The 27,229-nt window shown below is 42.9% G+C and overlaps 1 protein-coding gene across 2 annotated transcripts in view; it reads left to right on the top strand.

The window, feature by feature from the left end:
* The first annotated feature begins 3,565 nt into the window (after positions 1-3,565).
* Positions 3,566-27,229, top strand: part of LOC148013884 (Transducin/WD40 repeat-like superfamily protein) — a 43,596-nt gene continuing 19,932 nt past the window's right edge. Inside the window, exons 1-8 of one of the 2 annotated variants that reach the window (XM_087666286.1) lie at positions 3,566-4,147; positions 4,297-4,451; positions 22,905-23,022; positions 24,195-24,296; positions 24,367-24,526; positions 24,607-24,715; positions 24,798-24,900; positions 24,986-25,136. In XM_087666286.1, the coding sequence (XP_087522412.1) occupies positions 3,641-4,147; positions 4,297-4,451; positions 22,905-23,022; positions 24,195-24,296; positions 24,367-24,526; positions 24,607-24,715; positions 24,798-24,900; positions 24,986-25,136 (1,405 nt within the window). In that variant the 5' untranslated portion in view covers positions 3,566-3,640. The remainder of the gene's footprint in view (positions 4,148-4,296; positions 4,452-22,904; positions 23,023-24,194; positions 24,297-24,366; positions 24,527-24,606; positions 24,716-24,797; positions 24,901-24,985; positions 25,137-27,229) is intronic. The other variant, XM_087666284.1, reaches the window with a different exon arrangement.

Raw genomic sequence — 27,229 nt, 5'->3', positions numbered from 1 at the left:
ATCCAACTCAAGGGGGACATGGTTGATGTTTCCATATGGAGTACAAGATCCCGTGACTTGTTAAGTTCTAGAATGAAGTCGTGGGCCTTGCTTGTGGATAGAGCATGTGAGAGAACCAAGTCTGAGGTTGATAGCCTCAAATTGTTTCATACTTTGTGATTTCTTATCTCCAACATGTCCACCAGCATACTTTGTGATTGCTTATCTCCAACATGTCCACCAGCATACACGGCCATGGTAGATCTTCTAGCCAACAACCTCTTAAAAGCTTGGCTATGAGAGCATGGACCTCCTTGGAGGGATTCAGAAGACTTAGTCCCCCATCCAAAAGAGGGGCTTTGAGCTTGTCCGAGACAATAAAGTGGAGTATTGTGACTTACCTTGCTTATCTCATTAAAAGTTGCTGACTATTGAATCCCATTGTTTTTGCTCATGCTTTACCCACTTAATGTATGGTAAAAACAAGGTGGGCATTGGATAAATGAAGTGATCAAGAATCTTAAGCCAGATGTGGAATGGCCAAGTTGTTGATGCCCAACTTCTTATTTTCTCTTGGGCTTTGTTGAGCACCCAAGAGGATCTACTTTACTCTTGAGTGTTCACCCCCAAAGGCATACCCAAGTATCTAAATAGCTTACCCCTCCCTATTATACTTCCTCTCCATTGCATATTCAATACATATGCTTTTGACACACTATTTAACTTTGATTTGTTAATAATAATGGCAAAGCTATTGGTGTGCTCACAAAAACTCAAAATCTTCATTACCTTCTCCAAGGTTTCTTTTTGGGCCTTCAGGGGCATTAGAAGGTCACCTGCAAACCCTTGACCTAGAAGCTGGTTGCCTTTGTAGTGGCCATGAAGCTCCCCGTCTTTGGCCAATTTTTCCAACGAACAAGTTAGGGGTGCATGGCAATAGCAAATAAGAGTGGGTAAGAGGGCAACCTTGTCGAATTTCATAGGAGACTTGGAAGGGGTTCAAAAGCAAACTATTCACTAAGACACTAGCCTGTTGGAGCTTGTTTGGCCACTAGCCTAGGGAGGCAAGCAATCTTGTGAGCAAAACCCATGCTTTCTAGCATCTTCTCCATGTAGTGCCAACTAACTTGATAAAAGGCTTTCTATATGTCAAGTTGAAGCAAGACCACCGTCTCTCTCTAGAAGCTCTAGCCCAATCCATTGCAATTATAGCATCAAGCACATCATCAACTAGACTCTTGCCCTTGATAAATCCAAATTGATGCTTATTAATATGCTTGCCTAGTAGCAGCATAAGCCTAATTGGCATGGCCTTATCAAATATGCCAAATCCCAAGCTTCCTCCCTATAGGCCACTATTGAATCTGTAGAGGCATCCCCTCCCCCTCCCCCCCCCCCCCCCCCCCCCCCCCCCCCCCCCCCCCGGCAAAAAAAACAAATCATGCAATTACTAGTTGTGAGGTTTGCAATTTGTTCCCACTAGATCTTTCTTATTCTTCAATCACTTGATTTGTAGATGTTGATCAACGTAAGAGGCTTTCTATCCCATTTGATAGTAATAGCCAATATGCCTCCCTTCATAGATTGGAAGATCAAGGTTGGATTCCAAGTGCTTTTAATTATTGTTGGGCACCTTGACTAGTTACCCATGCATCCACTCATGAAGCACATGTAGTCTTTGTAAGAGAATTGGGAGCCCCCCACTTGTGTAACTTGCATTCTTGCACCAAGACAATGTCAAAGTCATGTTTATATACCCAATTCCAAAAGAGGTGCCTCCAGGCCCCTCTGTTTAAGCCATTGCAATTGATAGTGAATAGTTTAATTTGGTCTTTGATTGTCTCCATTAGAATGATTAAGGGGGGTTTCAATAGCCTTGTTTCTTTGCTCTGTGTGCTCCTTAGGAACCAATTCCTTAAGCAAACTATTGGCGTTTGTGTCCTTAGTTGCAATGTGGTGCAAATGAAGCTTTGCTAAAAACCAGTCATTCTGCTTGTTGGCCAGCTAGTCTCTATACACCCCAAGGCTACATAGATTTTAGCTTCCAATTGAGGATTTTCTTTCACTAACTCCTCCGAAGGGATATTAACACAATTTTGGTGAATTTGGAAAACTTTCAAGTCCCATTTTTGATTGTTAGAACATTGGGGCTCAAAAAAAGATACCTTCAAGTCACCCAAAGCTACCATCTAATACATAATTGGAAACCTTATGAAAAATGGAATTTATTGAGCTATTGAACACCAAATTCATAGCCATGATGTGAGAGTTATAATAAAGAGAAAGTTTTGACCATGAGTCCTAAACTTGTGAGAAATTCCCAAATTTACTAATGGCATGTTTATTATTGAGTTGAGAAAAGGAGTTGGCCTTGCCTCTTGAATTCTTTGGGATGTCAGCCTTGGACTAGAACAACATAGTGCTAAAGGGAGTGAGCCCAGAGTGGAAGCAAGAGCTATGGTGGAAGGAGCAAGAGCAAGAGACATAGAGACATAAGATGTGAGAACTCCAACAATCACAAAAGTGTGATTGGCCTTCCCTTTATTCAAATGTCACTGAAAGAATAAAGAATGAAGCAATAGTGATGGGCGCCTGTCATTTGCAGTGTATAGGTGTGTGGGTACGATAAGTGTAGTAATACACGGGTGGCTAGGCACATGTGCCTTTACCCCCAAAAAGTGCTGGTTAGAGGTGGTAGGCTTTGCATTTTGGACATTGATTTGAAATGGAGAATACTTATTTTTCTTACCTTTGACTTGTTGCCAGCCTTTTCCATTGTTTCCACCTTGCCCCATTGGGTCTTTGCTTTTGTTTGTAGGAGGGTTGTTCTTGGCCACATCCACCCATGTTGGATTCTACATTTGATTGTTTCCTTCTTTTTTGTCTACTAGCTCCAGACATTCTTTGACATAAGGTCCCCATTTGCCATAGTCATGGCATGAACTCGCGAATTTCCTCAATACCAGTCAAAGCTGTAGCTCACCAACATATGGAATGTTAAAGTCCAAAAATTCAGGTTGCTCCTCCTCTGGGTTCCAAAGAACACACACTCGGTTTCTAAAGGGATTAGCCAAAGGGGGGATGTACATAGGTTTCCCAGCTCCTTGGTAATGTTTGGTAGCATGCACTAGAGATAGCACGAGAAGCTGCAAAATTTTGACCTAGACTAAACATCTTTTGTGAAGTGAGTCTTTACCCAGCTCCACAGGCTTCCAAGCAATGACGTAAACCAAGTCCATCCCCCAAAAATAGACATCTTGATCCAATACTTTGCATGCAGCTTCTTTATTATTAAAGAGGAACCCATAGAACCTCTTATCTCCATGAAAAGTTTGATCCACCTGCCCCGGGGTGTTGAGGATTGCATTGAGCCATCCCCCCACCTCCTAGCGTCCTTGTCAAGAAGGCAAGAACACCACGAGTGTTGAAGTGTAGCATCAGTTGCATGCAAGGAGGACACGATGTGCTGTATTGGGCGGTGCCTTCTTAATTAAGTTTAATAATGGGCGCTAAACGGCTTACATAACCACCGCAAAACTACACTACTTTCCACAAAATTCAATATTTTAAATTTAAACTTGTTAACACTGCCTCTGCCTAACATACAGGCTGCCTAAGTCGGGGTTTTACTGAGTCACACTACCAAGGAAGGTGCCGAAAGATGGTGGTGGCTAAAGGAAAGAAGCGCAGGAGTGGCGAAAAGGAAGCAGGAATTCCTACTGCTGTAAACGGGCCTTCCAGTGTTGCAGCTCGAGCTTCTGGCGATCCTGATAGCGCCACGGAATCCTCCTCCGACGATAACCTACATGTGGTGAGCGGCGAGGAGTCCAACGACGAAGAAGAATACAGCGACTTAGATGAAGAAGAAGAAGGAGAAAGTGAAGCAGGTTCAGAAGACGCCAGCGGCGCTGAAGAAGAAGAAGAAGAAGAGGAAAGCGATGACGATGAAGCCTCCAGGGAGATCAATGAGGCCATGGTAGACTACATGGGAGCCCTAGAGAGGGACAGGGAAAAGCACTTCGCACAGAATGACTCTATCCCTCGAAGCCAGGCGGAGGACGGCGGTGATGAAGATGAAAACGTGTTGTCTCAGGTAGGGGATTTTCTTTCCTCTGAACATGACGAAGCACTGCGATCGACAGTTGAAAGCGATTCCTCGGAGGACGAGGTACATGGAACCACCCATTTGGATTGCCCCAGTTTTCTTCTGTTTGTCCACCTCCTCATGGTCGTACATTTCAGAGAATTTGTAAGACCTTGTTTAGAAGAACCGCTTAGTCTCATACGTGCTCTTTTTTTTGGGGGTGGGGGGAGCAGCATCTTGACCGCAACACCATTGGAAATGTGCCGCTGAAATGGTATAAGAATGAAGAGCACATTGGTTACGACATAACAGGAAAGAAGATAAAAAAGAAAGAAAGAAGAGATCAGCTTGATTCGTTTCTTGCACGAACTGATAATTCAAGTGATTGGTAATATATTTCATATGCCGATTTATGCTAATATTTAGACTTGTCATGTTAGTTATAAAACTTCTACAAGCTAGAGATATTGCCCAAAACAGAGTTTTTCTCATTTTGTTATCAAAGAGTGGTCTTCATATTTTAATCAGAATCTTCTATCAATTGTGTGTTTTTCTGCATGCTTGGATCTCTTATTCTTAGTGATAATATGGTGGACACTTAGTTATGATACATGCAAAACATGGTTGAGTTGTAAAGCTTCATAAGCAAGTTGGATAACCAAGGAATCTTTTAGTATCACCTTGCAATGAGTTCTAAGTAGCACATTTCAATGAAGTAAGTTCACATTACAAGTTAATTCACAATATGATGTATTCATGAAGTCATAGTGTTTTATAAATTCGAAGTCAACATATTTTGAATGTATACTTGATCTATACACGACCTTGTGAATCTCCATCATAGGGTGGTGGCTTGATTGACTATTTGTGGAGAGCTCATTGAGTCTTACACGAGAAGAATATTTTCTTGAAATGGAATAAGTGCGAGTTGCACATGGTGTTCGTCTTTTATTTGGCTTATTATTATTGTTATAGAGATCATCGTTATGGGATCAAAGAAGCTCAAGTTGATCATGATGTGGCCTTGGCCTAAAGATTTTTCGAATGTGTACAGGTTCTTGGGATTGACAATGTTCTTCATGTTGATCGTGGAGCATTATGGTCATCTTGAAATTGCATAGTATAAATGCCACAATCAGGATTTCTATTGGATACAAATAACATAGATGGAGCTGGCGTTGAAGGAGTTGAATATACACATTTTTCTCACCTTATTTCGGGAGCCCTTATGGTGGTTTGTGACACCAATGGTTGTAGTATAAGTTGGATGAAGATCTCCAATCCCCTTAAAGAAATGTTTTTTTGCTCAATCCAAGTCCCTTAGGGATGAGCTCAATTACAATCAACTTTAGAGTGAGGAGAAGTATTTTTTACTCTCATAGAATTATACAAAGGATATACACTCATCATATACATGTATTTACTAAGTAATAAAATAACTAAATTTCTTGTAAATTGAGAATAGAAAGAGAGAGAGAATTAGTCCTTTATGGTTGATTAATTGTTATTGATACGACTTTTTTGCTTGATCTTGAAGTGGAAGAATCGCTCCAAAAAGAGGTGTTGTAATGGTTTTACAAGTTTACTATCTTGTAAATAGTAGTAAAAGAGAGAAATAGAGGGATTTGATAATGACGTAGAGGATGATGATGGAGATGGATGGGACCAACTTTGGGGCAATTTTTAGCTACAATTTACAAGCAAGGAAAATTGATACAGAATCAGAGGAAATGAGCTCATTTTATAGAAAGGGAGACTTAGTGCAAAGAGAGAAAGTAGAGTAGCATAAGGTAAGTGTCTAGACTCTAGCCATGTGTCATGAAGTGGAACAAGTGGTGGGACTCTTGGAAGCTTACATGCAATGTGTTATTGACATAAACCATAATGATTAGAGATAAATCTTTTTGTGTTCTACATATCATGGCTTTATGAGAGACCTATTTGAGTGCATTGTTTTGATTAGGTGGCATATTTCAATTGCTTGACTTGGATTTATAGCCTTCTTAGTTGTTGGCTGACTCCCTCACACTCTCACACTTACTCCCTCACACTCACACTCCCTCTCTCAAGCATAAGCTCAAGCAAGCAAGAAGAAGAAGAAGAAGAAGAAGAAGAGGAGAGTCACTTTTGGCCATACACAAGAATGAGCTTCTTATTCACTTTTCAACTTTATATACAAAACCTTAGATCCCTTTTGGACGCTCATCCCCTTATCCCCTGTTTTACATGGCTGGCCGTGGCCTAGGCTCTTTTTCCCATTGTCCTCCTATCTTCCTAGCTTCCTTCCTATCGCCTATCTACATTTACAAATTGCACGGTTGAGAGCCCGTCGCTCCTTAAATTAAATCATGATGCGCTTGCGTTCTTTTACAAAAGTATTGACTTGTGCTTTTCCTTGTGCGCATTTTTTCCTTATTTAGGACTTTTCTGTGTTTCTTGTGTTTTCAGATTTTTCTTAGCGCGCCTTCGTCTTCCGTTCCACTTTGCCTTGGTCTTTGTCTTCTGCTTTAGCTTTTTCAGATTTTTCATCTTGTTCGTCTAACGGTTAACGGTTAACATTATCCCCCTTCTAGACGAGTGCCAGTCCCATGGCACTCACCGTCGTAGGTAGCAGGCTTTGGTATGCACTGAAGATGTGGGTGGAAGGGATATCGATGGTTGCCGTGGAGTGTTGGTGGTGGTGTGGAGGAAGGTCGTTGGGGGCACGTTGGTGGCCTAGGTGGCTGGTGGTAGGGTTGTTGGAGTTGGTGGTAGGGTTGCTCTTTGTTGGGGATTGCACTGATGGCCAGCACAAGTGTTGGTTTGTTGGAGATTCTGTACATGACGATTCTTGGCGGGCTTGCAGGATGATAAAGGATAAGAATTCAGAGTTGGGTGTCAATGAAGAGCGAACGACGCTTTCGTTGGAGTCTTCAATACCTACAATTGAAAACCTCTCATAGGTGGTCTCTCCCTAGGGGTAGTGCTAGTCTTCTCTATCGTGCACAAGACATAGTTCAATTAGTTTGGGAGACAGGTCGAACTCTAAGCAAGCTGAGAGTATTGTCCTGCAGTTGAGGACCCAAAATGTGTATATATTTCGGTGCAGATATTATGTGAGTGCTTGTGTATACTTAGATATTTCGTAGTTAGAAGACCTCAGGCTGGTTTCTTGTAACAATGTGTGGATGAAGCAAAGTTGTCCATGTTGAGAAGTATACGTGAAGGTGTGACATCCTTTGCATTGTGACTGCACGACGTAGCATAATTGAATACAGGGACACCGCACTTTCGGTAGCTGGGAGCTATGAGACTTGTTTGATGAGGACGGTGTACTTTTCATGGCCATACGTGCGGTGCTTATCACAATTGATTGCAATGGTATTAAGGCAGAGTGCAAGAGGGAATTGTGCGAATGGGTCAGGGTGACAGGTCTAACCATAGGCGAGACAAGCTTCCTAGGTATGTCCTGCCCTTGATGTGCCCTGAACAATTGTGGGTGATGCTAAAGGGCTAGGGGACTAGGGACGGAGCCAGCCGACCAAGGTCATTGGACGTACGTAATTTGAGGACTCCTAGGTGTTATGCTGTGATCGTGGGTGCTTCGTATCTTATCGTTTTTTTCTTTTTTCCTTTTTCGTTTCCTTTTTTTTTTTGGGACTTGCCGGCGTACAACCATTGTATGTTGAGGCTATCAACCGTTCAATTGGTTGGGAAATGTCAAGCTTCGAAGGCTCAAGAAATGGATATTACAGTGATAATTGTGCCCTAGCCTCGTTGTTAGAGAAGCAGTCGTTAAGATGGGGAGATACACTTGAGATATTGCAATCCTCTTTGGAACGTGCGATGTTGGTATTATTGGGGTAACAGTTGCCGTGAGTGCTCAGCACGGAGTGTAACCCAGAAAGAGGAAGTGGTTAAGATTATGCTTTGGGCCATGCGACGTGGGCACTTGCAAGGGTGATTTTTGCTTTCAGCAGCGTGGCTTTGTTGCGGCTCTTTGTGGGGTCGGTGGTCTTGCGGTGACTTGGGCATTGAATACTTTCGCACAAAGATCTGTCATCTTGCATCCACTTGTCACTTCATAAGAGTACATGCACGGCATAAGCCGCAACTATAATAAACCAGTGCAACGCAAGGAGATATCACTTATTTGAATTCCATGGTGTTGGCTTAGATACTTATCACCTGCGCTTGATTAGCTTTTTCTTTTGCTAAAGACGTGAACTATATTAAACGCAAATATGAAAAGTTTGTACAATTGGGGAAAATGCTAGCACTTAATCATTTAAAGAAAAAAAGTCATGGCAAGGTAGCATTTGATAAGCCTTTTATACAACATGGGGCTACTCTATTTGTAAGAGGCGGGGCGAGTTTGGGTGGTCGGACGATTGAGGCTGTGCTGGTGAGGGGCTCCTGTGAGGCTGGGCGGGGAAAATGTTGGCCGGGACCTGAATGATGTAGTCCCTGGCCGCAACTGTTTTCAGAATGCTTTTAAACAATGCGTCAAATTCTTGCTTGTCTCAAGCTGTCCTCTCCTCTTTTGAGCACCTGGTGCTCGAGCGTCTGGTGGGAGCTTGCACGACCGGTGTTGCTATGTCCCATGTGCTTCCTTGAGCTTCTATTTCCTTGGCTTGGGGATTTTTTGGCCTACGTTTGGGGCGGTGTTGCTTGGGGTCTCGTTTCTTTGCATATCTTTTAAGGGTAGGTACGTAGCGTTTCGGCGGAGGAGCTTGTGCTACATGCTTCCTTCGACGGCGCATAGCGTTCTTGCAAGCCAGCTGCACTGGGTGCTCCATGCCGGCTACCGTAGGGGGACCTGCAAAATGCGAACCAAGGATTAGGCCTTGAGACAAGATAAAACTATTCGCATGGAAGGGATTATACAGTGGGTTATCAAGCGCATATGATGAGGAGGGGAGAGGTGAGGTATGCAGTGTTTGTTGTAGAGGGATGGTCCCCATGATGATATTCATTTTGGCTCAGCCATTAGCAGATCTTGGCTTATGCTAGGTTGCGTAGACTGGTTGTCATGAAGTGGGGCAGGGCTCATCCTCGGAAGGATAGACCGAAAAGGGAGAAAGGTGTATAGAAAGGGATTGTACCTCGTCTACACCATCAGAGATGTTGGTCAGGGCTTCCTATGGTGGTAATGAGGATTGCATGCCCTCCACCCGGAGGCGGAAATAGTCACATAACTTCTAAATGCGTGGTGAGAGGACCCGAGGAGCTCATCTTGTCAAACCCAACTCTTCTCCCTGCGCTTGACTATCATTGCTTGTGTATGTTGATATTATCTATACAGGGTCACAAAATTCATTGTTTATTTATGTACATATTTATGAATCCTAGTCACTTTATGGGGATAAAAACCAATTGTAGAACTCAGGATTGTACTGGAGTGTGGCATACACATCCAGTACCCGCGGTAACCTTCTTAATAATATCAGGTATTTTGCAACGTCAAGTATCATGGTAGCTTGTCCAAGTCTATTTGCAATATGTAGCTCCTCCTCAGTGAGAATCTTATCAGCCAGAGAGTTCTCTTGGCTAGTTCCGGCTAAGTCCATACTCCGAATGGCAGTCAGTACTCGAAAGGAAGTCGGCGCCACATAGATTGGGTCTCTTTGAGACTGCCATTTGGCCAACTGTTCCTCTGGGACCGTCGTAATTTGGGCTTCTAGTTCGGCCATTGCAACACGGTTTTAAACCAACGTTTTTCAAATTGACTTCAACCCTCTGATTGTCGCTTTAGTTGCTCTATTTCTAAGAGATTTTGTTGGCAGAGCACATCATTAAATGTTACAGTTAAGCGTAGTTCGTTGGTTTCCTCGTCGGAGGTGAGTTGCATGCGTTCATGGAGGAGTTTGTCATAGTGCTCGTTAAGATGTTCTTGCTCTTTCCAGGATAGGGGAAATGATAAGTATTCTTCAAGCTGCTCTTTAGGGAATGCGTCCATGTCTGCCAGGACATAGACACGTGCAAACACTTTGAGCTTAGCATCTAACTTAGTTAAGCATTCTGCAACACTTCTATGTTCAATGAAGGCTTGCTTGGTTGCTATCTCATGCAAGGTTCTAGGAGTTTGCCTAGGCTTTAGTATAGTTGGGGGCTGAGGCCTAGATGAGCAAGATTGGTCAACTCTAGGATTGCTTATGCTCTTGGGGTTTCCATGTTTCTCTTGAGGCTTTGTTATTGCGTCATGGTTTTCCTTGGATGTGACTGGTATAAATTTGTCACCTTGTTGTGACAGCGTTGTATCCACTCTCGATTGGTCAATGCGAGTTCTGTTGTTTGTCGGTGGATTGAGTGTTGTAAGCAACCGTTGATGGTAACGACTGCTTTGATTTTTCAGAGCACACGGATGTATTTGAGGTTTCACCGCTATTAGGAGAGACAGCAATGGGTTCATTGGTAGATGGACTCGATGCTTTATTCCTTAGCTCTCCAGCGCTCTTGGTCTCAATGTTCTTGGGGTCCACAACCACCTGTAATTGCTGTTGTTTTCGCTGTTTTCTCCTCTTTTTTCTTGGTCAGTGAAGGTGCATAACTTAACGACTCAGGACTCTGAACTAGGTCAGCCGTTGATGTGCTTGGTTGGGCCTTAGCTTTCCCCTTCTCTGGTGTGTCCTCATGGGACGTAGTTGTACCCTGCTGGACAGCCTTGCTAGGTTGATTGGTTAGATGCGCCATCTCCTTGGCCGCATCTTTGAGAGGTTTCTCCTCAAGCCTAGGCTTTAGGTGCTTCGGAAGTGTTGGAGTTGCCAAGGATACTGGTTGTGGCACCTCCTCCCCAGGTGAACTGCTAAGGACACGTTCCGCAAGGGGCATTGTCACGGCCAAGGGCTGTGACTGCTGTGATCCCTGATTGGAAGTAGTAGCGGCTAGTCCAGTGGGCTGGCTACTCTTAGTGGATTGCGGTATCAAGTCCCTAGGGCGATCGGAAGTAGTCGTGTCTTTTGTTGCCCTTTGAGCATTCACCTGTGTAGATCGAGCATGAGTTGATCTAGTCACATTAGGTTGCACAGGTATATCCTTGGGTCGAGAGCTATGGATGGTGTCATGTCCCACCTCTTGGACATTTGGAAGCTTAGATGGAGATAGAGATTGGGATTGAGCAGCCGCCCTTGACGATTGCTGTTGTGCTTCATGTGTCCGTTTGGGAAAAGAGGTGTAGGAGATCTAGGACTCTTAGGTGGACTTGGCACTGGTTGAATGATTTGCTCGAGGCTATTAGACGATTGTGCCATTTGCTTTGTTGAGCAATCAGTCTTCTCACGAGCAGCGTTGTGCCTCTAGTGCTCATTATCCTCTTGGGAAGTCAAAAGCTCCTTGAGCACTAGTGGTTTTTGTGCACGCTTAATAATTACATATGACATCTGTTTATTAAGCATGCTAGGCTGAGGCTCTTTCTTTCGAACACTCATGTTTGGTTTCTTGCCTCGAGACCTAGAGTTTCTCTTAGATTTCCTCCTATGCTTCGTTGCTTTTGATGCAATCTGGCCTTTAGCTGATAGAGGTGGTTTAGCAGGGGGTTTTGGTACCCAAATCCATCGGTTACCTGCATAATACCCTTGAGCACGTAGCAACGCCTTGGATATCCATCGCGGTGTTGTGCTGACCCTCCATCGATGCCTTCGTCTATAAGGCTTGGGCTTATTTTGGGGTCTTCTACGATATTTGTAAGTTCAAAGGCCGTCCTCGGCATTGTCTCCCGACCTTCTTGTTTCAGGCATGGCCTCACTCACTGGTTCTCGTTGTTCGACCTGTGCTTGTATCAACTCTTTCAACAAGTCCTTGCTCTCGTTAGCAGGTTTGACTATTATGTCCGCACCTTCCTTGCCTTTCCCTCGAGGTTCGATGAGGTCACCCGTGCTAAAAGTTGTGACTATCCTCACTCCCGGTAGTGTCAAGTATATCCTTTGTGCTACATAGTCAGCCTTACACTTGGTCACTCTTTTGAAGGGTCTTCCTAGGAGGGTTTCCTTCTCACAATTAGCACTATTTGGATAAACATGAAATAGGATAGGCAAGCTTTCAGTTTCAATTGTCGCAAGGATTTTGCACTTCCCTATGAGTGCTTGTGGGTGTCCCCTGTAAGAGCTAAGGGTTGCACTAGTCTGTGTGAGCGCTGGTTGGCCTAGTAGGGTCCATACTTCATAGATCAGGATATTAAAATCTGCTCCTTCTGAATTGCTTGCTTTAAGTTTCAGCCTAGTGATCGATCTATGTTATGGTTTCGGCTCTGTATGGTCTCTTGGTCAGTTTCACTGTCTTCAGGTTAAAATTTGAAAAAATCTAAATTCGGCCCAACAGGTCCGAATTGTAGGGGTCGAATGCTCGATTCGGCCAGTCCGAGGGCTGAGTAGAAAGGGCCGAATGTAACTGGTCCGAATGTCAAATTCGGCCAGTTCGAGTATGGTTGTTCGAGGGCCGAGTAGTTGTGTGGGCCGAGGGCCGAGTCAGGTGGGCCGAGTCAAGTGGGCTGAGTCAAGTGGTCCGAGTGGTAGTGGGCCGAGGGTCGAATGGCTGAGCAGTCCGAGGGCCGATTTTGGGACTCGGCTGAGAATCGCTGTTACTCGGACAAGTCGAGCGCGGCTCGTTTTTTCGCCAGACTTTACAAAATTCGCAGTGCCAAGCGTTGGAGGCCTTTCCACTGGTTGAGCAGCTCCAGATCCAACCAACTCATGTAGGGGAAGGTGTAGAATTACTTGGGCTGGGCAAATAACTCCCGGATGGCCAGATCGAAGCGGATCCACTCAACAAAGCTTTCTTTCTTTCCCTTACTCTCTTGAAACCCTGCAATGCACAATGTGGCCTTTCTTGCCACTCTTGGCCCCTTATCACCTTGTCCAGGCCTGCACTCACCTTAATTTTGCTTCCCTTACTAACATTTAACCCAAAATTTCATTTCTTGCCCTTCTTTACCCTGTTTCAGCCTGCTATATAGCAACCCTAGACTCTTTTTTCCATTGTCCTCCTATCTTCCTGGCTTTCTTCCTACCGCCCGTCTACATTTACAAATTGCACGGTTGAGAGCCCGGCGGTCCTTAAATTAAATCATGATGCGCTTGCGCTCTTTTACAAAAGTTTTGACTTGCGCTTTTCCTTGTGCGCCTTTTTCCATTATTTATGACTTTTCTGTGCTTCTTGTGTTTTCAGATTTTTCTTAGTGCGCCTTCGTCTTCCGTTCCACTTTGCCTTGGCCTTTGTCTTTTGCTTTAGCTTTTCTAGATTTTCCACCTTGTTCGTCTGACGGTTAACGGTTAACAGCGGCACTTTGCTGCTTGTTTAGAGCATGTGCCCTTGTACACGTTCTTGTGCTTTGTAATATGGATTCCGTTTTTCAAGTTCATTGTTAATAAGTTTATGAGTTATTGTTCTTTTGTTCAATACTCTATGTTTACAGTAGCCCGATCTCTTTACTTCCATTGCTTCACATCCATCTGACATGGTATTGGAGCCTAATCATCTTGAATTCGGTGTCGTTGATTTCCATTGATTGCTGTTCGAGTTTGATCCACCCTGTTTGATTTTGCAAACTTTGTGCTTTGTTGTGGTTGACAGCCGCATGGCCTAGTGTATCATTTGACAACTAGGTAGCAGTTTTCAATTGCTTGATAACTTGTGTAATCTGCATTTTTAGTATTGTACTCTACATTGTGATAGTTGCATTGTGATCTAAGCCATCTTTTTCACTCAATAGCTGAAATCTTCTTTAGTTTTGCAGTCATTTTAATTTTTTCTTTGTAGATGTCAACATTTACGTGCTTACATTTGTTAGTATTACAAGGCTGCCCCTTAGCTCCTTACATCTTATTACTTTTTGCGGAGGTGATATCTTATTTCCTTTGCACAAGAGTAAGCGGCCTATGAGGCCTCAAGCTATCAGTGCGATGTGAGATAGAGTTGATGGATTTAGAGTATGTAGATGACACGATTTTCTATATTAAAGATGATGAGAGAGAGAGAGAGAGAGAGAGAGAGAGAGAGAGAGAGAGAGAGAGAGAGAGAGAGAGAGAGAGAGAGAGAGGTACTAGAGGTGTTTTGCATGGCAATGAGTGTGAAAATCAACTGGCAAAAGTTAGTCGTTTTCTTATAGACCTAAGTGGGGCATCCACTTGGGTTTTAGATGGGTGGGCAGGGTTTTGACAGCTAGGTACCTCAAGTTCTAGGCGGGACTTGATATTGCAATAACCCAACAGTTTGTTCCTTATGCTCGACTCCATTTGGCGAAAGTTGACCTATTGGAATATGGTTCACCTTTTCTTGGCAGGCAAGGTCTTAGTGGTCAACAAAGTTCTATTTGCAATAGTCTAGTGGTGTTTCTCTTTGTCATGCATGGCTTAGCCATGTAGTTTGGTTCAAGACTTCATGTGGTCCAACTCGCAAAGATCAAGGGATTCTCGTGCTAAAGTAGAGCCTTGGAGACCCTCATCTATCATTGCTTTGAGGGGAGCATGGGGATCATTGATCTAGAGTATTAGAGTCAAGCCTTGTTGGGTAAGCTAGTGATTCGATGGCTCACTCTAGTTGGATAGACATGGGAAGTCCTCTTGTAGGAGGGCTTTTAGGAGTGTAGACCTTGTCTAGGTGGGGAGTTGAGATAGTTTGGTTCGGAACTTAATATGGTGTAGCTTAGAGGGATTAAGGAATTCATGTGTTGAAGTAGCCTTGAAAGCCATCATTTGTCATTGCTTTGAGGGGGGCATGGCGATCATTGATCTAGAGTGTTAGAGTCCAGCCTTGTTGGGCAAGCTAGTGATTCGAGGGCTTACTCTAGTTGGTTAGACATGGAAAGTCCTCTCGTAGGAGGGCTTTTAGAAGTGCAAACCTTGTCTAGGTGGGGAGTTGAGATTGTCTTTGAGGTGGATCTTTACTACAACATCGATTATGGTACCTAGATGATCCTTTCTCTTTTGACATCTGAGAGTGGCATCTTTAAATATGGAAGAGTTGGCCTCTAGATGAGTTGGGGTGGGATTCATGAGAGCGGCTTTGGTCGGCCTCTGCAATTGCTTAGAAGTCTCAATGTTTCTTGGCTTACACAACTTGGATTGGCAAACGTGTTGATGCAAGCTGATTTGGATTGGGCATCCTTATGTAGTAGACATGGAGCAAAGTAGAGCTTTACAAATGCTTTTTGTTAAACCTTTTGGCGATGCCTTTGGGATAGCTTGCACTTGAGGAGAGTGTCCTTAAATATGGCCTCTAGCACATGGATCCTAATAATTCAAAGTTGGTGGATGGAGTTTGTAATTGTTGCTCACAACAGCACCTGGGGGCTCCAAACTTCCAAAGCATTGTCTTTGGTCATGTGAAACAGCCAAAGTGGTTCACAGAGGTGTTTTTTGACTACTTTGTCGAGTTGCGTTGAGCATGGGAATGCATATTTTAGGGGATTTTTTGTTGGCATGTAGGGTACATACCACTAGGTTGTGCCTCATTGCGAGCAATCACTAAACTAGTCTGAGAGTCAAGGACCTCGATTGTGGCTAGTGTAAAGAAGACTACTCAATCCAATTGGCAAAGTTGTTGAATGTATAACAAGTTCACCCCAAGATGGGGGGCATAGTATACATCATCCAATGCAGCATGATCTGGGCCTTGGCTAGTGGCAAAACTGACATAATTGCTCCATAATTGTAAGCTTGAATCTTGACCGAGGAGTTGTTTCCTACACGGACTCGCTTGGTTGTAGAGACTCGGGAAATGAAAATATCCTCAATGGGGGTCATATGATGGATAGCTCCATTGTTCACAATCCAAGGAGTAGCTGAAGTACTTAGCTGTAATGAGTGGGCCTTTGCAATCATCTCGTCAGGAGGCAACTCGTAGATGTGGACGAGACTCGTATCCTCAAACGTCTCTATGGAGACGATGTGGGCCTCCACAGACCAATCAGACAAGCTCTTTGGTGTTGAGAACGTTGTTGATTATGATGGCTGACCGGTGGCAATGTGGGTTTGGTTTGACCATTGCCCTTGTCGAGAGTTGCCACCACCTTGCCTCCCTGCTAGGGGTTGCTTGACTAAGGAGGGAGGGGGGTTGAGTCTTAGCTGTTGGTGCGGTGCCTTGTGCCTTTGATTGACACTTCTCATCAAAGTGGCCAGCCTTCTAACAATATTGACAATACTGATTTTTCGGTACATTTTGCCTCTCAGGTTTGAGAGATGACTAGGAGTTTCTTGGGGTCTCATTAGATTGATTTGATTTTGATTTTGAGTGGAATTTTAATTTTGTTCACCCTTCTCTTGTTGTACCTTTTGAGAAGATGCAACAAGAGTCCCCTCTATAGAGGTTAAACTATAAAATTGATCGAACATCCAAGTGTAACGTAGTAGTTGACACTCAAATTTACAGAATGTGAACATAGTGGGTTGTGAGATCACTTACTGTATAAAATGGAAGTATTTCCTCGGCAGCTTGTTTAGAAACAATGTGACTTGATTGTTCGAGAACTTAGGAACCCCTGTGGTAGAGAACTTTGCGAGAAGGCACTGATACTCAGCCAACTTTACTTTCAAGTCATCCCGATCAATAATTTTAAAGCTTTGGAGCTCACGATCCAAATTGATGCAACAGGTTTTATCTCAAGCTGCATAGTGGTCAGTCAAGTGTGCCCAACACTTGGATGCTAAGTCAAAATGTTGAAGCTGTGAATGCAATTTAGGTAATAGACCTTGCTTCAACTTGACAATAATGGATGCATTCCTAGCCTTCTCTGAGTGAACAACCTCTCATGAAACAAGTGCGGGACTAGGTTGGGATTCCAACTCTTGCATAAGATCCCATAGGTTTTGTGAGTCAAGGATATATCTCCTTAGGTTTGACCAAGTGGTGAAGTTCAAATCATGGAAACAAGTCTTGTCATTAAAGTCATTTTTGGGTGATGAGGAGGAAGAACCATTAGGTGTTAGATAAGTGGAATAAGATGGATAAGAAAAAGGTAGTGGAGGGGATAAATAGGAGGGGGAGGTGGTTAGGAAAAAATAGACTGAAAATGTCCAATGGGTGCTGATTGATGCGAAGGCATTGGAGCATGAATGTTTTCATAAAGTGCTGGTGGATGTGGAGGCATTGAGACATGTAATCCCTGTCCAACGGTCAGTTGCGGCATAGCAAAATGTCCAAAAGGCCCATTAGGTAATGCCATGGAGGCAAACCGTGGTATCAATTGATCCACACCCGATAATGCGTCATTTCCAAGCCATGAAAAACCCGAAAGTGTGGGGATGGGAGGATGAACCTCCATTGTGGAGATAACATCTGGCCGAGGAAATGATGAGGTCCTAAAAGGTGTGCCTAAGGGTGAAGGACCTCTCGCTGTGATGTGTGAAGACATGAAAGGTGTACTTAATGGAGGTTGAAAGGAAGGTATAGCAGGACTAGTGGATGGGATGGATGCGAGATTAAATGGATTTGTCATTTGTGTAGTTGTGGAAAATGTGATAGGTTTCTTTTGTCCATTAAATGTAAATGATGAAAAATATGATTTACTAAAATCAAATTGACCATGAGATGGAAAAGTTAAGGGAAAAGATGAAGAAGGAGCACTCACCAAAGATCCTTGCAAATTTTGCTTACCTTTTCTTGAGTGCAACTGGAAAAATCTATCCTCTTTGGGGCTTATGAACCAATACTTGGTTGAAGAGTTCCTCCATAATGAGCATTACCAATATATTTTGGAAAAGAGGAAGTAAGTAGTAGTAATATGCGTACTTGACATAAGAGTGAATGAAGGTGGAGAAGTGTATGGAAAAGATGAAAGAGGTAAAGATGGAGATGATGGTAGTAGAGAGGAAAATGGTTTGTACACCAAGCCAATTTCCACGTTAGGTGGCGAGTCCATTGTGGAGCTTCCATTCTTTTTGCAAAATCATTAGATTGGAGTACCAAACCTAAAGGGGAAAACTCAAATTTACCTTCAATTTGCTGTTGAGCTCGATACATGAGGATGAGATTGTATTCGGCTGGTGAGATCTCGTATGGTATGTGGACTCCATGGTAGTCTAAAGACTCTCCGACCATGTTGGAAGGAGGAGCAAGTTGTAAAGCCCACTCTATCTTGTGTCCTGATGTGCTAGGCTCGGGAGCATCATGATGATGTGGTGAAGATATGTTTGAAGTCATCTTGCCCTCTTGTTGTTCTTGCTTCTTGCGAAAGGCTTTCAGATCGAATGTTGAGGTTTCGTAGAAGAGAATGTTGCTCTAATACCATTTGAAGAAATACCATAATGAAAAAACATAAATGAAAGCATACGACAAAGCATAAACTCAACATAACACAATTAGGGTTAGGGTAACTCAAAGACAATGAACACATTGGAAATTTGAATGAATGACTCAATATTGAATATAAAATGCTTATGTAGCAAACAAACCGTGTAGGGAATGAAAACTGTACCTTGAACTCTCATGTCTTGAGGATTGAGGCAAAGGTAATGAGTGGGAGAGTGTATTGTACTCGTGATAGATCTTGAAACTTAGCAAGACAGCCTCCAAGTGTCAGATAGCAGCAAACGTAGAAAACAATGATTCTGGATCAATGCGGACAAGTAGAAGAGAGAGAGAACTGCAAATGCAAACTCAATTGATAATGTGGCAGCAGTCTGCACAGTAAACACAGGCAGCAGTTGACATGGCAGCGGCTTGCATAGTAAACGCAGGCAGTAGATTGATGGCGACAACTGGGATGAGGTCGCTGATGGTTGGGCGGTAGTTGGGGCCTGCAAACGCAACAGTTTGCTGACGTGGACAGGTTGTATGACAGCAGTGCAACAATCAGCAACAGTCGCTTGGCTGGAAACAGTGCAAATCAGCAAGGAGGTTGGAAATAGGCACTAGATTGATGTAGACAGCAATGGACAGCTTCGATTGAGATGTTCTTTGTGAACGAGGTGTGGGCAGCGAAGCTAGAGGGCTTGAAACCTGCAAAAACGAGATTGGGCTGAATGGAGGGCAGCTTACCTATTTATAGAAAGTTTTAGGACCTCATACCATGCTAGGCCATCTTGCATGCTATGCATTGATGCCCTTTGATCCGTGATCCAGAGGCATTTAAACTATCATTAAATGCGGTTGTTGCCCTTAGTGTCCTAGGCACTAAGTGACACTAGGGTTAGGGTTTATCTTAGGGTTTCCTATGACAGTTAAGCGTTAGGGTTTCATTTTAATTATAAAAAGACACATTGTGCCTTGTTAGCACATAAGTGTGGCATTATTCATTTTGATCACCTATGGCATTGTATTTTCTCTCTCTCTCTCTCAATATTACATTGCCTCACTTTTGCAATCGAGTTATTGTGCATCGATTAATTTCATTGGTTATCTTTTATTCACTTTTTATGCTTGGGCCAACAGTGGTATCAGAGCGAAGTTCCTTCATTGTGCTTGCCATTGCTCGCGATTATTTTCCATGTAGCCATTGCCTTTGAGTGCCACATCTCGGTAGGTTGTTGCTTGAAGCCATTGCCATTGCGCTGGCTTCTATCAATGTCAATGAGTGGTGATCGACGGTCGGACACCACTATCCAGACTATTGTTGTTGCCACTTGGTCTCTTTGCACCACTAATCTAGTCCCTTAGCCGTTGCAGCCTTTGGTGGACTTTCTCACAACCTTGTCTTGCTACCGCTTGAAGCGTTGCAGTTCGTTCGTTGTGTTGTGCCTATCGTGATGCTTGGTGTTGACACGCCTTCGCCTTGCCGTGTTGTCTATTGCCTTTGCCCCTCTTGCTTGCTTGTTGTTGATAGGTCACCAACGTGACCTGTTACTAGCTGTCATGCCTTGCCACCATACTTGCCCATGTCCCAATAGTTCGCCTTGCCAATAGAGCCGCCTCAGTCGCGATTGTTTGATAGCCGCTTGCCTATTGTGTCGTTAGTAGCTGTGACATCTTGACCAGTCGTTGTGCCTTGTCACCACCAAGTTGCTGCCTTTCGAATGTATTGACCGATAGTCACGTCAAAGGTACTCTGCTTGTCTGTTGCCACATCTCGAGAGCCATGTCATCAAGGTAGTCTTGCCGCCTTGGGACCGATACACACGATTTGAATAAACTTTTTTTAAAAGGGATATGTAGGTATATTTTTTTAGAAAATTCTTTTACTTAATACACCACAAAAGCTCTTGTCACAAGCTTCCCCCATCTAAGCACAATTTGTGCAAAAATTGGGGTTTTCATAAAACCTTCCAATTCAACCTTGATTTGCATAAAAGTTAGAGGCTTCTCATTTTTACTCAGCAACTCATCACCAAATTGGCAAAATTTCAAATTTGTCATCAATCATCATCGACAAATTTGGGGCTTTCCATCAAATTGGAAAAATTTGTCACCAATCAATCATCAACAAATTTTGGGCTTTCCACCGAACTAGCCAAATTTTGCCCATATTTCACCGAAAAATTTGGGGCTTTTCAAGAATTTGGCATTCTTCATTGATATTGAGGCTCAATTTATCACTGGGCGCGACATTTGGCACAGTTTGGGTAAAAATTTCACAAAAATCTTTGAATTCTTCTTCAATTTCCCAACAAAATTTAGGGCTTTTCAACATTTGAGCTGTCTATATTACCGAATATTGACGATTTGGACCCTTCTTGTGGAGTGCAGCATGAACAATTGCTCTTTCAATATCTTCTTCCATAGGATGGTCTTCCTCCTTATTAATCTCTTTGAGGGTAATATTTGACGTTCTCCCTCTTGCCATAGCTACTTGACCTCAGCCTCAGGCAGCTCTGCCTTGACCACGAAATTGGCCTTGGTGATGGTTTCCACCAAGCTTTGGACAATCTCTCTCATCAACTTTCATCAAAATCGAGGCTCACTTCACCTTGAGGCGTGGCATTCGACAACATTTGGGTAAAATATTTTACCCAATTTCTTCGATTTCTCTTCAAATTTTGGGTAATGTTTGGGGCTTTTGCCCAATTTCCCTTCTTTGGCATACGAATTGCTCTTCTAGAAATTGTCTTCGCGTTGCTTTATCATTGGGCTTCCAAAATTTGGGGCTTTTGCTTCAAATCATCTGCTTTGGCTGCCAGACATTGAAAATGCCCTTGTCAGGACTGTTTGTGCCTACCTTCATCAAGATTGAAGACAAATTTTATTATTTTGTGCATTATCGTGTGAATTTTCATCATATTCTATTGCTGTTCACATTATTGGAGCACTTTCAGCCATTAATATCTCATTTCAGCGTATTGTTGACTACCACCTTGATTGGGCAACATGTTATTTCTGAAAGTAATTATTTTTTGTATATTTTTCTCATTCCTCAGGAGGACAACAGCAAGAAAAAATTGTTATTCTTCATGTTATTTGACTTCATTGAGGTAGGGAGCATCTCCTCTATCAACAGCTTATTATTATTCGGGCATCTATTTTCTCTCTCTTCACTTGAAAAAAATTATTTTATTGTTGATTTCCACTCATGGCCAGCAATAATAATGATTTGTTAGGCATGCTTGGTGCCGACGACAAGCTCGACGGCACTGAGAAGAAAAAGGAGTCTGGTCTCATTGTCACCAATGGGATTGCCAACCTTGCCAAGCACAAGGAATATACTTTCTTCATCGAATGTCAGTATAATCCTTCTATATATGATGCTTGTTCTCTTATCACTTATGTAGCTTCTACTTGGTATTTTGATAGTGGTACTTCTAAGCACATCACTTCTTGTCGAGAGTTACTCTCATCCATTTCTCATATACCTAAGGGGGGCGTAGTTAAGTGTGCAAACAGTGCCTCTTATGCAATTGAACGCATTGGTGTTGCGCAAGTTAATACTTTTTCTGGCACTTCCATGATGTTATAGAATGTCCTCTATGTGCTAGGCATTAAGAAGAACCTTCTTTCCATCTCAGCCATTGCTACTTTAGGCTTTTGTGTCCTCTTTGATGGCCCGCGGTCTGTGGCTTATGATGATTAGATACCTTCTTCTATTGTATTGACCGGCACTCTCACATTAGGACTTCATTGTCATGATACTTACGAGCAACTGCATGCTGAAATTTCTCTTGATCATGCTCCGTGAGTGATCATTTTATGACACATGTTCCTTTAGTGCCACATATTTTGGATTTGCTGATTTTTATTCCCCACATTGATAATTTGCTTATTATTGGGATCAATGCTGTCCAAATTGCAGCATTACAGCATCATTTCCAGCAACCACTTGCTGTCATTTATGTTGGTGTTCTTCGCCCACCTATGGCTTCCCAATTTTTCACCATTGAGGGGGGCACAAGGCTCCAGGATTTGGAGTGTTGTCGAAGAATGGCATGAGGAAGAGCCTTCATAAACAAATTGTCCAGGGTATCCTTTGTCTTGCAGTACACCACATTAATAGTCTCATCCAAGTTCTTCTCTCGAATGAGATGGTACCGTATCTCAATGTGCTTTGATCTAGCATATGGAGTATGGGATTCCATGCCAAAGCACTGCAACTCTCATTCTCGCAATGAAGTTTAGTAGGTCTTGTGTCTTGCAGGACACCACATCAATAGTCTTATCCAAGATCTTCTCCCAAGCTACCTATTTACATTCTGTATATGACCTCACTTTCTAATGACTTACTTCACTGTCTCATAGGCTGCTGTTAACAGTTTCAAATGGTCTGCTATACATTTCAATTATTCTCATAGCTTTTGCTTTTGCTAGCTTATATCTGTCACTGTATGCAGGGATTCAGGGGTGTTCAGTGTGTTGTGAATTTACTATGTAGATTAAGAAAACCTAGGACTATCTGAATTCAGTTTGTACCCATTAGTTTGTTTATGAGTGTCTTTATGCCATGCCATGTTTCTGAGTTCCTTTTCCTATTGACAAAGATGGCAATATTAACTGGAGTTAAATGCAGGCGGAAAGTTTATGATGAGTACAATGATGAAGAAGTTGAACTCACAAAAGATGAGATCGATCTCATTAAGAGGCTGCGTGAAGGAAAACTTCCCCATGCTGAAGTTAATCCATATGAGGTAAGTGATCAGTTAATCTCCTTGTCAGGTTGCTATAGATTTTGAATGTTGAAATTGCAATATCATCCCTGGGTACTATACAAGGCAACTCAATCTCTACATGACGAATGCCTTCTAGTCTTAGGCAACAGGCCTATCATTTCTAGGGTGCGTTCTGTAACTAGTCCCAACAGCCTTTCAACACATAGGAGAGTTTTTTATCTAATCCGAGCAGGATGTATTCTCATCTAACCTGAGCAGGAGACAATTGCTGTGGGGATAAAATATGCAAGTATATGAGAGGTTCACAATATATGCCACACATGTAAATCTGAATTTGTACTCCAATCTCTATTGTCTGAATGTCTTGATTGTAGCTATCACATGCAGGGATCTCTGATTTGTCGATCTCAACTGAATCATGCCCATTTTTATGTCTCAAGTGAATGCTTATGGTAATGAAGGTCAAACTTGCATGTAGAAATGGTTCATGCTGTGGGCTAGATATATAAAGATGGTTATGTAACATAGTCATAGACTCATAGTGGAATATGTATGCATATGCAGGGGCTCATTGCCTGAATAGCATTTCAACTCTGCTTTGTAAATGTACTAAACAAGGTCTTTTGCCGTTTAGAGTCAAAGTATGTATAGAGGGACATTCATTTCTTGTGATTGACCATCAAAGAGCAGTGAATGAGAGAACAGTCCCTTCAGTGCTATCTGCTCCATTTGTGATACTTTTATGAAAACCAGAGGATGGCCTTGCAATGCATGGGAGCTACTAAGCCTACTTTTCTGCTTACTTGAGCATTATGATCTCCATCATCCATCCACTTTTTGGCTTAGCGGAGAGTGCATCAGTCCAACAGTGACAACTGCTTGGGGCCCTAAAATTAAAAAGCGATTCTAGCCAAGATCTTTGACTGAATGTCTGGTAACAGCTGAAAAACTGTCTGGGGGCATTGGCTTTCAAAACAAATATTTTGCTGTAACTTTGAACTCTTGAATTTGTCTAAACCATAGAAGAAAATGACCTGAAACTTTACATGTGTTACAGCTTTTTCTGCTCTAATGGGGAAGTTAAATTTGTTTTGAAAACTTGTCCATGGTTGGCACATTATCTCTTTGTTACTTCATGCAGCATGCATGTAGGGTGAGTTCTTTTCTTATGTCTTGGCTTTTTGCTGCAGCCTTATGTTGATTGGTTTGATTGGGAGGATAAGGGACACCCTTTGTCAAGTGCTCCAGAGCCCAAACGACGCTTCATCCCTTCAAAATGGGAAGCCAAAAAGGTGATTTGGCAATTAACTTTGGATTGCTATTTGTAGGATTTCTAGTAACTGTATGATTGTCGCTAAACAGGTAGTGAAGCTAGTGCGTGCAATCAGGAAAGGCTGGATAAAGCTTGATAAGCCCAAGGAAAAACCAAAATATTATCTTATGTGGGGGGATGATTTGAAAACAGCAGAGAAAACTGCCAATGGTCTCACATATATTCCTGCTCCAAAGCTAAAGCAACCAGGTTGATATTATTGAATTTCAGGTCCTACTATCGTATTAGAATGGATTTGATTAGGGCTGACTTTGTTTCATGCATACCAGGGCATGAAGAATCTTACAATCCTCCAGTGGAGTATATTCCTACTCAAGAAGAAGTAAATGCTTATACATTGATGTATGAAGAGGATCGACCAAAGTTCATTCCGAAAAAGTAGAGTAAATTCTTCTCAGTTACTATATTTTCAAAGGGGTAGCCATCTGTTTTGCTCTCTATTGATGATATTTCTCTGTAGTTTTGAATCTCTGCGACAGGTGCCTGCATATTCTGAGTTTATCAAAGAACGCTTTGAACGTTGCTTGGATCTTTACTTATGTCCTCGTACACGGAAAAAGAGGGTCAGTTCTGTGCCTGAATACTGTGCTATCTTGTGGTTTTATTTGCAAGTTAAAGTTTGACCCGTCATCGTGTTTGCAAATGCAGATAAATATTGACCCCGATTCACTAATTCCAAAGCTTCCAAAGCCTAAGGACCTGCAACCTTTCCCAGTTATTTGCTACCTAGAATTCCATGGCCACACCAGCCCAGTGCTTACTCTAGCAGTTGATCCTTCTGGCATGTGGCTAGCTTCAGGTCAGCGCTTGGTGTTTACCACTCTTCTGGTTGGTTTTTCGTTTTGAGAATGGAAGTGACAAAACACACTTATGATTAGCACAGGATGGGGTAGTTGGAGAAGCTCAAGTGAGAAAGCAATTACAGTGGTATGGTTAAGTAGGGCTAATAAGCTTCAAATCTTGTTGATTGTCATGGTAATCTGTTGCTCTGCTGCAGAGATGATGATAACGTGTCATGTAAACCATTGTTCTTCAAGCCATTTAGACTAAGTTAATAACAAAATCTGCAACTGTTGATGACAAAATGCAGTAGTAAAACGTGATTCTAGTTTCACCTTTAGCAGATAAGCTTTGTATTTTGTATAGTGGGTTTCTGAAAATATGTAACTGATCCAGATGATATGGATAATTGGTAGGAACTTTGCTGTTGTTGTTTTTATTTCCCCTGCAAAAAAAAAGTACGCCAGTGGCAAGGGTCACTGAGCTACTAACAATTTTCAGTAGGAAAGTAGATGCAAATAGCCATGTGGTGGAACACTATCACTTTGAGGCTCCCTCTGGAAGCTAAAAGAGACACTCTGGTGGCCCTAGTAGAGCAGGAATCCTGCCCAAGTGGAAGCCAGAACAGAGCCATGGGAAGTTATCTCTGCTCCTGGGGTCACTTTTGCCTCATATACTAAGTCTGTCAAGTGATGTTGCTGCAATAGTTGCCTATAGCTGTGGGGGGCTTGTTTTCCATGCAACAGGGTCGGCATATGTACCAAGTCTGCCAAGTGACGTGCTCGCAATCGCTCCCTATATCTCAATCTTGACATTTGAGCTATTTCCCATGTGCCCATGAGGAGACTAGATTGCCAAACGTAGTGTGAAGCCTGGACTGTCAATGGATTTTGTTTGGAGTGAAGAAGAGGCACTTGTATCCATCCCTAAATCTGGTTGCATAAAATCTTTTGGGGTGTTTTTTTGGGGGTAGGGAGATATTTTATTGTTTAGATTTGCTATGTTGAAGTTTGATGCTCCAACACCTGTTTTACATGCAGAATCCTAGTGGGCAATCTGGAGCTCTTTGTGAAGAGAGGCTTTAAACACAAAAAACACAATACCAATCGTACGACAAAGCACAAACTGATAACATAGAACACAGTTAGGGTTAGGTTAACTCAGAGACAATGAACACATAGAATAATGAAATGAATGACTGCTGAATATACAATGCTCATGCAGCAAACACACTATGCAGAGAGAATACTCTACCACAAATTCTTGTATCTCGAGGATTAGGGTAGGGGTAATGAGCTGGAGAGTGTGTCGTGCTCTGAATGATGATAGTGTGCGGCAACAAATCCAAGCTGAGGAGAGAGAAAATCTGCAAACACAGAGAGGAGAGAGAAAACCTGCTAATGTACAGTAAGGAGAGAGAAAACAGCAGTATGCAGCCTGTGCAGGCTGGGTGACAGCTGGGCTGAGGTGAGAGATTGCCAAACACAGCAAGGCGATAGCTGGAGGAGAGAGAAAACTGTCCATACAGCAGCAGATCAGCAGTCTCCAGCAAGGATGATGTGGCAGGCTGACGTCAGCAGCAGCAACATTCAGCAGCAGTCGCTTGGTTGTAATCAGCTCCGATCAGCGTGGAAAAGGTGGAAAACAGGCGCTAGACTTATATAGACAGCAATGGCCAACTTGGATTGCAATGTCCTCCGCATCCGGGGGGTGGGCAGCAAGTTGAAAGACTTGAAAACTGCAAAAACGAGATGGGAAGAGTGGAGGGTAGGCTGCCTATTTATATAAGTGTATCTCATATATATAGTAGCATGACCCCCCCTCCCAAGCCCAAAAATGAGCGAGAAAAGTGGGCTAGCCAAAAGTTTTTATTTACCCCAAGGTGTTCCATCCCAAAGTAGCTAGGGCATCAGACAAAGTGCACGGTGGTTACCTAGTGGCCTACAAAGACTACAGAGACAATGGTTATCTTACCAAGGGAGCCCAAGTGATCACCCTAGAGAGGCTAGGGCATTGGACCAAGGGTGCTCATCGGTTGCCCAAGGGTCTATCAAGTCCTTTAAAGATGGATCAAGGGGCCTTGTAGTATATCAGATATACCTCTTGGGAGGG

Source organism: Lygodium microphyllum, chromosome 25, assembly GCF_053477565.2.
Source record: "Lygodium microphyllum isolate KBCC chromosome 25, Lygodium_microphyllum_v1.1.10, whole genome shotgun sequence".
Taxonomy (NCBI): Eukaryota; Viridiplantae; Streptophyta; class Polypodiopsida; order Schizaeales; family Lygodiaceae; genus Lygodium; species Lygodium microphyllum.
Note: the sequence above shows the minus strand (reverse complement) of the source record. Positions and strands in the feature narration are given on the sequence as shown.